This window comes from Cryptomeria japonica, chromosome 4 (assembly GCF_030272615.1).
Source record: "Cryptomeria japonica chromosome 4, Sugi_1.0, whole genome shotgun sequence".
In the NCBI taxonomy this organism is placed as follows: domain Eukaryota; kingdom Viridiplantae; phylum Streptophyta; class Pinopsida; order Cupressales; family Cupressaceae; genus Cryptomeria; species Cryptomeria japonica.
Window position 1 is genome coordinate 679,096,314 of NC_081408.1, and position 12,276 is coordinate 679,108,589.

Sequence of the window (12,276 nt, forward strand, 5' to 3'; positions counted from 1 at the left end):
TCTCCACAAAAGAAAACATGTTTTCATTTAAAATATGCCATGGTACTCAGATTTATTCTGTTTAGAAGCACGTTGATAAATTTAAAAAAAAAAAAAATACTCTGTCACCTAACACCTAGAAGCCTCTTTTCAACCTATATGTTTTATCATGTATTATTGAGACAACACACAGGTGAAAATACAGTAAGGAAAACTGATGAGTATGGAAGCTGGGCTTGCTATTGAGCTTGATGAGAAGGAGAGGCAAATGGAGTTAGTAAAAGATGGATCAGTAGACCTCAAGGGAAACCCACTTTCCTATGCTCCAACTGGACGTTGGAATGCTACCTTCTTCATTATGGGTACTCTTTTTCTTTTCTTTCTCAATATATTATACAGCATTAAGAAAACCCATCAAATGTTTTGGGAGATCTGCAGCTTATGCATTTCATTTATTTCTAGGCAGTTTAGATATCATCTGCATCAATATATACTAGACTATAGGTCAATATATTCTGAAACTTTTTCAATATATACTAGAGTATAGGTCAATATATTCTGAAACTTTTTCAATATATACTAGAGTATAGGTCAATATATTCTGAAACTTTTTCTGATCCTCTGGCTTTAGCTGTTGTATGTCTAAAAGAAAGTAGAATAGAGATATAGTAAAAGAAATTTCTTTTGTTTCATGTGGATGTAGTTAAATTAGCGAATTTGTGAATTTGGTTGAATTCTGAATTTCAATTAGACATAAATAAAAAATGGTGAATTTTCTTTAATAAAATGAATTATAAATGATATCAAATTTCCATAATTCATAGTAAATTAATGGAGAGCTTCTGGATTCCATTGTTTTAGCAAGTTTGATAGTAAAAAATTCAATCAAATCCAAAAACTCTACATTAAAATGAATTATGCAATCAGATCCATCTCCTTTTGCTCTTTAAAATATCCGAAGTATAAATTTTGTTGTGTTCTCAGCCTTTTCTTAGGAGAGTTTCCAAAGTTTGTTGAGTCCGACAAGATTATTCTTCTTAATTTACTTTTATTTTTATTAATTTACAAAATATTAGAATTAGAAGAGTTTAAGTTAAAAGTAATGTGGTGGTTATTTATATATGATTTTATTATTTCGGGTGAATAAAGTGAGTGATAGAATAGTAAATTTTGTTGTTTGAGAAAAGTTAAATTTTTTTCATTTTTTTTTTAATATGATTTAATATTTTTATAAAAGATTTACTAAATTTGTCAAATAACTCTCACATATGCACTTTAGAATTTATTACCTTTTGTATTTATAGAATTATAAAGTGTTAAAATAAGTTAAAAATTTTATATGGTGGTTATTTATATATAATTTTATTATTTTGAATGAATAAAGTGATTGATAGAATAGCAAATTTTGTTTGAAATATTTTCATTTTATTTTTGTTTAATACGATTTAATATTTTTATAAAAGATTCACTAAATTCATCAAATCAATAAGACTCTCACGTACACACTTTAGTATCCCTTATCATTTCTCACATTTCTAGAGATTATAGAGTATTAAAATAAGTTAAGAAATTAATATGATGTTAAAAAATTAAAAAATTAATATATATTAACAATGAAAAGACTATAAAAACTATTATATGATCAAATTTGTATTTATTCTATCTTAAATTCTATTGCAATTACTAATAACTCATATGGCATTGACACAATTCTGTAATTTTTCAAAAAAAATACATTGCTTCCCTTTTACCAAGTTGTCAACTAATATTTCTAATAATTGCTTCTAATGAGATTCAAATTTTATTTACTTTTTGTTGTTATACACTGTGCAGGTGTTGAAATGGGTGGGACATTAACAAACTTCACAATAGCAGCAAGCCTATTTACATATCTAACAGATGTTATGCATCAGGGTGTTGCAACATCTGCAGAGACTGTAAACACATGGGCTGGAGTGGCGAGCATTTTTCCTCTAGTAGGAGGTTTCCTGAGTGATGCCTATGTTGGACGCTATTATATGATCATAACTTCCTCACTTGTATATTTCTCAGGATTAGCACTCCTCATAGCCTCCGTATCCATCTATTCTCTCAGGCCTAACATGCAAAACCATGCCACGGGAACTCAGATTGCATTTTTATTCACAGCACTATATATGATATCTTGTGGGTCTGGTGGAATGAAGCCGTCATTGCAATCATTTGCAGCAGATCAGTTTGATTACCAACATCCAGATGAAAGCAAACAGAAGATCTCCTTCTTTAACTGGTATTACTTCTTCATGGGGTTGGCCATTCTCATGTCAAATACAGTGATAGTGTATGTTCAAGGGAATGTCAGTTGGGGGGCAGGATTTGGCATCGTGGCGGCTGTGAGTTTGATATCTATACTCATCTTCTTATGTGGGACGCCCAAGTACAGACACAGAGCTCCTGCTGGGAGTCCAATCACTCGGATTGCTCAGGTCTGGAAATTTTCTAAAATTAATGGATAATTTATTTGTTATGTTGTATTGTAATTAATCTATATAGGCATCTCTTGTAATTATGTAACTGATGGTTTAAAACTTTAAATAGGACTCTAAGTTTTGACTTGTTTAGATGGTTCATCTGAAATCATACTAACTTTCTAGAATAGAGTCTATCTATTAGTATGATTTTAAATGAGCTTTGTCAATAAATTAAAGCTTAGAGAGTTGTTTAAGCTGAATTGTTCAGGGCTGTAAATTTATTATGAAACTGTTATGATGCATTGCAGTCAATCCGTAGGTTATTTATGTGTATTTGTTGTTATTTTGATTTGTTTAGCTGACTCATCTGAAATCACACTAGTTTCTCAAATAGAGTCCACTTATTAGGATGCTTTCAAATGAACCACCTAAACAATCAAAGCTTAGACATGTTGTTTAAGTCAGATTGCCAAGGTCTGCAAATTTTAAAATTAATAGACGATTTATTTCAAATGAAGTTGTTATAAGGTTCGCTTATTAAGATGCTTTCAAATGAGCCACCTAAACTAATCAAAAGTTAAAAGATGCTTAAATTAAAATATGATTTTAGACAGTGACAAATTTACAATTTAGATGTATGATAGATCTTTTTCTTTCTTTTAAAACAGGTGTTGGTTGCTGCTTTTAGAAATCGTAATTTGCAGGTAAGGGTAGAATCTAACGAATTCAGTCATAATGACTTCAAGTGCCTGGATAAGGCAGCCATAGGACAAGAAGAGCATGGCAGCAAAGATCCCTGGAAAGCCTGCACAGAGAGACAAGTAGAAGAAGTAAAACAAGTAGCAAGAATGGTACCAGTATGGTTCACAATCATCATTTACTCTATCACTCTGGCACAGGGCGGCACATTCTTCGTGAAACAGAGTAGCACAATGGACAGGAGCCTCGGGCCCCACTTCAACATACCCCCTGCCTCCACCCTAGCCATAATAATCATTTCCACTCTGATTGCAGTGAGCGCATATGACCGTCTACTGGTTCCAATTGCAGCAACGATAAGCGGCATGGAACGAGGCATAAGCATTCTTCAGAGAATCGGGGTAGGATTGGTGTTTGGAATTGTGGGAATGATAATAGCAGCCATGGTGGAAGCCAAGCGACTGAAAATTGCGCAAGCGCATGATCTCATGGACAAGCCGCAAGCCGTGGTTTCCATGAGCGTCTTTTGGCTTACCCTACCCAATGTAGTTTTGGGTATAGCAGATGCTTTTGCTTTGGTGGGTTTGCAGGAGTTTTTCTATTCACAAGTGCCAGACAGCATGAGGAGCTTGGGTGTCGCCTCGAATCTGATAGCTGGTGGTATCGGGAGCTTCGTCAGCGACTCAGCAGTCTCGTTATTCACATTGTTAATAGTGTTACCGGGAAGATGGGTCACAGGTGGCTGCTGGATAATCTCAATACAAGTCGACTGGATAATTTTTATTGGTTGCTGGTTGCTTTGAATGCTCTCAATCTTCTAGCTTTCATATTCATTGCACGGAGATACAGGTATAAAAGCCTCACATAATGTGAGATATGGATATAGGGAATGCTATGAATGTTAATATGTCTAGAGTAAACTGATCTATAACATGTATTTTCTCTTAATTGAATACTTTAAATATAAATATTAGTTTGATTATAAAAATTATCTTATTTTAAATATAGGTGTTTAATTTTGTAAATCTTTTTAATGTATATTGTTTTTAAAGAAAAATAAAAATAAAAACAAGATAGATACATATTGATGTGGTTGAATTGATCTTATTTAGGTTAGATATTAATTGTCCACTAGAGGTAACGAATGGTCAATTGGATTAACAAGGATAATAATCCATCTTAATAGACAAGAAAGTGTTTAAACATTTTTAAATAAGAAAATGAAAGAAGATAAAGAAATTAGAAAATCTAAAGAGAAACAATTATTAAAGAACTTGAAGGTATATAGTCTACATATACAGTTTTGTCTCGGTGCATTTAATTTTAGTGTACTATGTCAAAGTTGAAGTGTTTCACAAATTGTAATGTTTACTTGTGTTAATTCGTGAACTCTTGTTTAATAAATGGTTAATTCATCTAGATTATCTATATTATGATTATGTCATAATTATATATTAATGTTGAAATATGAATTCTACCGACTAGTTGATTTCTCCATTTTTTTTTGGTTATTGTGTTTTGAATATGTGGACACAATGTTTGCTTGAAGGGTATAAGTATATGTAAAATTCTAATGGAGGTTAATTAGAGGCATTCATATTGGTTGTTTCTTATTTCTATCTAAACCTTACTAAGTTGTAAAAGAATATGTTTCTTATTTCTATCTAAACCTTACTAAATTGTAAAAGAATATGCGATGTGTGAAACTAGTTAGCCCCATCTAAATTGTGTGATTTTGAATCTCTATCATACTAACATAATAACATGTTTGCATTCTTGCATGCACTCATTATTTATTTCTTTGCATTTTGATAGTTTTAAGTGAAATGAATTTAAATGGCTTTTAAAAAATGTTTGATTAAGAAAACACAAGAAAGAGCCTAGACCTATTAGAGAAAAAAGAAAGAGCCTAGACCTATTAGAGAAAAAAGAAAATGACTCGAAGGTGGTTGAACGAATCTCACTAGAAATCAGACTGACCAACCCAATAGAATCTCACAAGAAATGAGATTGACCAAGCCAATAGCTTTTGATCAATTGACACAAGACAAAATAACATTCTTGCATATTTTAGGTTTTGACAAGGAACCCAAAACCATGAACTAACACTAGCCCATATGATGGATGAGTCTATTCTGGTTCCAAAACGGCAGTACGGAATGACTAACATGCCGCGCGTTTTACAGAGTCGATTTTGCAATTCTGGTTCCAAAACGGCAGTACGGATTGACTAACACGCCGCACGTTTTATACCGTCAATTTTGCAATTCTGGCTCCAAAACGGCAGTAAGGATTGACCAACACGCTGCACGTTTTACACCATCGATTTTGCAATAAATGACCAACACGCTGCACGTTTTACACCATCAATTTTGCAATAAATGACTGTGATTGACTAACACCTTGCTATCATGCTGTACGAAAGGTCTGTTTTGAAACCAGAATAGCTTCGGCCCCATATGACACCTCACTACAGAGGGACAAGTAAGTAGAATGAAGATATAGAAAAATCACCTTGTATTGTACCAAACACAATCAAGGAAGGGGTAACTCAAGCCCACACATCAGAGCTGAAACCAATTGGTTTTGAAAGGAATGCGGAAACCTTGTAGTCTAACAAATGCTAAGGAAGAAACTAGACAAGGAGTAGAAGAAATCAGACAGAATGAAGGAGGAGTAGAAGAAATCAGACAGAATGAAGAAGAAAACGTATGAAAGCCTTGCCCCTTTGAAGATAATATAGTCCATGTTGATCCCATGCAGTCAATGATCCCATGTAGTCAACCCTGCCATCCCTGCTTCTGAAGCCACCGCCATAGGCTCAAAAACACCCATAAACTCGGCAACAACTGCATCACCGATCAAAGTAACAACACCACCTAAGGCCCCAAAAGTCAGATTCAAGGTCTCTGCATACTCAACTTCTTCTGTGGCCATCTCTGAAGAAAAAGAATTATCATCCAAATAGTGCACCCCTGCAGGGCCTTTTGACCACAAAACAACTAATAGCCCCAAACTTACATCTCAGGGATATGTCCCTTGTATGCTCTACTACCAAAACCACCTCTACAGGATTAGTAGCATCATAGCCTGCAAGAGGGTTCACCTCTATAGGATCCTCAAGAAGAAAGCTACCCACATGGTTTAATGAAAAAGAAGGCCCGACAGCCATCACCAACAGGAAAATGGCCAGAAAAGTCTTCCTTCGAACGCCCCAGGAAGACAAAAAGACCTTCAGAGAAGATACGGAGCACCTATTTCAATGCGAAGGATCCACAAAGGGCATAGAGAAACACATAAGGAATAAAAAAAGTTCCAGCCCTAAGGATAGAAAATCCCTTAGAAACAACTCCTCTCCAGACTCCAAGCAATGGAGTAGAAAACACCAGATTGTGTCTAGGCTGAGAGATATGGACAGGCGATACCCGAGTCCCCTCCCAGAGAAAAACGGAAATAAAGTAGGGGCGAACTCACCGAACTCTGCACATAGACCCAAAGTCCAACACTGCTCTCTACCACAACAAGATCCTCCTTACCGGCCTTGAAAATGCCATCAAAGCTAATGCGGGTTGAGGGCAAAATGCTCCATGGCTGAGGAGCAGGGCAAGCAACCCAACCCAATCCAGGAAAACAAGGCTCAAGGCCTTAGAAGCGCAAACCCCAATTGATCCCATTGCCAAACCGTATGAGCCATCGACAACATGAACCCTGAAATGGTCAAACCCTAAACACAACCTGTAGGTAGCCATAGCCTGCACAACAGCCACCCAGGAAAAGAAAAATGCCCAAAACGCCAATTAAACCCAACAGAGGAAAAACCCAGCAGCTCATCCACCATCGCCATCTTCGCCTCCCTCTGAATCCCCCTCTGCAACTCAACCAGAAACCCTAGGTCTGCCTCTCCCGCCTCGATCTCATTTCAAGCCATTATTGGAACTGTTTTACAAGCCATTATTGGAACTGTTTTACGATCTCTGAGATTCCTAGCATTGGATCAAGATACATTCAAGAGAGGAAAGATGTAATAAAGTACATTTAAATGGTCATGGCACCCCTACTATCCATGAACATGGGTCAATGAGTTTGACTCAAATTTTTGTTTTCTAAACAACTATATCTTTGAATTATATCAAAAATTAAAAATCTCTTTATGAAAGTAGTTTTAAGGAAATATTGTCTTTTTATTCAAAAGATATTTGTATTGAATATTGAATATGATAATGTAATTTGAAAAACAAATTACATTAAAAATGTGGAAAATGAATTAAAAAAAATTACACATGCTTTGAAAATAATTCTTAAACTATTAAAAATTAAGAACTAGCTTTCAAGTTAGTTAGTTTTTTTAAATGTCACATTTGTTGGAAATTACATTTTATCTCATAATGTTTTAGTTAAATGGAAAAACCTAGATCAAAAGGGGAATGAAAATTAGATATTTTCTTATATGCAAAAGGTATTTGTTATATTTACGCCGAAGGAACAAATTCCATTGATTAACTATAAAGATCAAGGGCTCAAACTATTTTAGAGGGGATGTAAGACCATGGGAATCATCCCCACCGTTGAATTTTCTAGATTTTTCATTCCTTAGTTTTTTTATTTTCCACTTCCTTGTACCAGCGCAGGGACTTTATCACGGTGGTCAAATCAACGGAGAGCGATGTTTTACTAGCTGTTTGGGATTCCGTGAAACACCCAAATGCTAGTTGAAATGGATCAAACCGAACTTGCAACAAAATTTCGAGGAAGGCCAACAGAAAATCCTGTACCCACAAACTGTAGCAAATCAACAGACGAAATTCTTCTCTGTCAATCCCAAAAAATAAACATACATATTCATTCCAACCCAAACACCAATGCCACTGCACCAAATAATATCCGTAGACCAACCATCGTCCAAGTAGCATGCAATTGACCGTCCAAGAAGCATGCGAGAATATGACATCAGGTTTAACGACTCAGATCTATTTGAAGTACTACTGCATATATCCATCTTCATTTGTTGCAGAAGGTTATACACCACTCTCTATGCTGATTTACCAGATTTCGATTGCTTTCTTATTCTACCCGAAGAATAAGGGTCCTTTCATCAAGGCTTTCTTCTCCTGTATCTCCACTCTCATCATCTACTCCACTCTCATCATCTATTGCAGAGGGTTCTACAACACTCTCATTCTCATTACTTCTTTTACTGTTGCCATATTCATCTGCCTAAGATGTTATCTAGGTTTATAACGACAAACAGAACCGAACCCAAAACATTGCAAACTACACTACCAACGCAAATACTTAAATACAAATGCCCTAAATAAACAAGCATTATGACAAAACGCCTTACATGTATATAAAAGGAATTCATAGGTTGTATAAATCAAAATACCAACAAATTCCATAAACAACAAACTACATTTGCTGCTGTAAAAGTACATTGTTCTGTCACTGTAACATTTGAATTCCCTATGTGAAGTTAACCGGTTGACTTGGGGCATCGACGACACAGATTGTTCAAAAGGGGCTGCAAGAAGATGAACACCATCCCAACCGTTGGAATTTAACTGTTTTTCATACGCTGATTTTTTATTTTACAGGTAGCCTTGCAATAATTTATAATATCTTTTGTTTTCATTTTCCCATTACTTTTGTCTAGAAGTTGAATTATGTTGATAGTTTCAATAGCTGACAATTTTCTAACTGTGAAACAATTTCTTCCACAATAGATAGTGAAGGAAATGGGTTAGATTCATCAGCTATCAGTGTTCCATTTTCTCCAGTTGGAATCCCTGCAAATCATTATGAAATGGATACAAATACAATTTCTTCTAAAGGTTAGCCCCAGTTGCCTTTGGCTCCAACTTCATTTAAATCTAAAAGATCTCGCTGCATAGAAACAGATTCAATACATCACAATAATAATACAAATTTTTAAAAAGTTTTGATGTTGTTTTTCAGATATGTCCATGAAAGTCAAAAAATTATAATTTCAAACTTGTTGATCTTCAAGCATAAAATGTGAAATCTACTAATACAACCAAACAAACTCGTAAGAGGAAAAAGCCCTGAAAGAGGACACCGAAAGAAACACTTGGCTACTTATAAGGATTTTCTCCCTTCCGATTGCTTTCAGTAGTTTTCTTTTTTCCATAGAAAGATAGTCCTTAAGCAAAGAAAAACATTTTCCTGCAGAACCAATTCCAACAACAGAAGCAAACAAAGAGACATGGAGACAGTGGATCTATTAACACTTGAACGGTTTGACATAATGCCTTGGAGAAATGTGATATTCAAAGAAATGCACAAAGAATTCAAGCAAATGCAATTTACATGCGTAAATCCAAACTCCCTGTTGCCAGCGTCCAGCCTATTTGTGCCAAAATGGAAACTTTTGAAACAAGGAATAGACTTACAAACTGTGATGAAAAGGAGTATTTTGTGATCTTCTCTATGCATGCAAACTGTGGAAGCCTAGACAAGGCACGTAGATTGTTCAGCCAAATACATGTGGAAGCACAGACAAGGCATGTCGACTACATAACAATGGAATCCATATATAAAATGCACGGGAAATTAATTTATGGATTGAACATCTATTACCTTATATGGAAATTAATTTTTGCGCTGAATATCTATTACCTGTTGGTTGCTTGGTAAACCTTTATTGCATATTGACATTTTAATACATTTCATTTTAAATTAAAAACTCTGAATTTTATTTTATTTTAAACTTTTCAAATTTAGAGTTTTAGATTTTAATAATTATATTTTAATATATATAATTAAAGGTTTACATATTATGTATCAATATTTTAAATATATTTAATTTTTCATTAAAAAATTATTATTTTTTAATTAAATTTTTAGATATCTCCTAATTATAACATATATAAATAATAAATATGTTGCATAATTAATTAATTATATATTTAAAAAGATATTATTTTTTATTTTTAAGATTTTAAGATTTAAAAATGCCCAAAATGCCAATTAAACCCAACAGAGGAAAAACCCAGCAGCTCATCCACCATCGCCATCTTCGCCTCCCTCTGAATCCCCCTCTGCAACTCCGCCAGAAACCCTAGGTCTGCCTCTCCGGCCTCGATCTCATTTCAAGCCATTATTGAAACTGTTTTACGATCTTTGAGATTCCTTGCATTGGATCAAGATACATTCAAGGGAGTAAAGACGTAATAAAGTGCATTTAAATGGCCATGGCACCCCTACTATTCTAAGAGAGTAATTTTAAGCACTACTCATGAACATGGGTCAATGGGTTTGACTCAAATTTTTGTTTTCGAAACAACTATATCTTTGAATTATATCAAAAATTAAAAATCTCTTTATGAAAGTAGTTTTAAGGAAATATTGTCTTTTTATTCAAAAGATATTTGTATTGCATATGATAATGTAATTTGAAAAACAAATTACATTAAAAATGTGGAAAATGGATTTAAAAAAAAAATGAATTAATAAATATGTTGCATAATTAATTAATTATATATTTAAAAAGTTATATTATTTTTTATTTTTAAGATTTAAATAATTATTATATTATATTATATACTAAATATAATATATAAATAATAAAAGACTTCTCCATAATAAAATGATCATGGCTCTGCAAGCGAAATATTGTCGCAATGCCTATGCGACTCCTAACCTGCTGTCGAGACCGCCGTTTGGCAACTATCTGGGCTTTGTGAATCGTTTCTCTGTTCTTGCTAACAGTCACTAGACTGATTGCCCCATCGTTGATGCAACAAAAACTCAAGAACAATAGGCCTTCTTCGCAAAAACCAAATACGCGATAAAAAAGATGGGAAGGGCTCCCCCTTCTCCCCTTGTTGGTAACGACCGAAAATGGCAGAAGGCTAGACATAGACAACCCAAACCAACTAGTGGGGCGAATCGTCAGCCAATATGCCATGTCCGACGTCCTTAGCATTATCTGGAGGAGGGTTTTTTAAAACCTACCCATATAGATAGAACCATTAATAGGGATATCAATCTTCGACGAAATTTTTCTACAAAAATTCTGAGGGGCAAGGAAATCCTTGTTTGTCATTCTATGTAGCACCATCAGAATTCAATGGTGGACAAGCATTTTAAGGGTGACCTATCGAAGCATCCATTAGCCATTGAGAAAGGGCCAGTGATAGAAATCGACAATCAAACCCTAACAAAGTATCAGAAGCATTGTAAAGAGCTCGTCATCTTTACCTGATGGGAAGGTATTGGTATTCCGATTGAACAAATCGTTGATTGGTTAACAACATCCTTTCAGGACCAGGTAAGTATCGACTTCCTCCTTGACAATTTCCTTGCAATAGAATGTAGCAATCCGATATTGAGAAATAAGCTTCTGAATGGGGATATCTTAACATGCAAGGGTTTTAGCTTAGAATGCTGGGAATGGCAACCCCTTTTTTATCCATCCCGTTTAAAGCCTTTTATGGTAAATAGAGCAATATCAATCGAGAATTTACCAGTAGAACTTCGTAATATAGAAATCTTAAAAATGATAGGCAATAAGATAGGGAAATTCGTATGTGTCAAAAAAACCCCACTTAAATTCTCAAACCATGTTCTCATGGTGAACATGGATATCAATATCAAAACTTTAGTAAATATAGCATTAATAATTGATAACCACATTTTGACCTTCGAACCGTCCTTTTATGAGGGCCCCATCGGAGAAGATATCCCCAAGAAATCTTCTCCTGTGGTGTCACACCCTAGGATAAATCATAATAACAAGGACGTCTCACTTAAATTTATGGAAGGAACTAGGGGTTTCACTCTGGAGGGCTTTGAATCTATAAAGATAGAATCCAAGCATCAAGCCTCTACTCCGGAATTGGCAGCGGATCGCTGCTTTAAGTCCCCATGTAAGGACTCCCTAATCAAGATAACAAGCTCCTCCCCCCTCCCATCTCCGGAAATTGGCATGACAACAACAGTAGATCCCGGGAACAAGGATCAGGATTTAGAAGAAGGGGAGATTAGAGAGCCTCCTATGCTGAAGGATCAACCATGTATTGAGGATAATGCCATCTCTGGATTAAGCAGAGACTCGGGGATGATGAGCCTTCCGAGGTTTTCAACATAAGTTAATTTATCCCTCTCTAAGCAATCATTGGTGAAGGAAAGT

At 34.9% G+C, this 12,276-nt stretch overlaps 1 protein-coding gene across 1 annotated transcript; it reads left to right on the forward strand.

Moving 5' to 3' along the window:
* The first annotated feature begins 202 nt into the window (after positions 1–202).
* Positions 203–4,033, forward strand: LOC131028699 (protein NRT1/ PTR FAMILY 5.7). The gene is given in 4 exon segments (XM_057959033.2): positions 203–341; positions 1,813–2,444; positions 3,098–3,867; positions 3,870–4,033. Coding segments are annotated over 4 exon segments (1,668 nt in total). The 3' UTR covers positions 3,997–4,033.
* Positions 4,034–12,276: the final 8,243 nt, after the last annotated feature.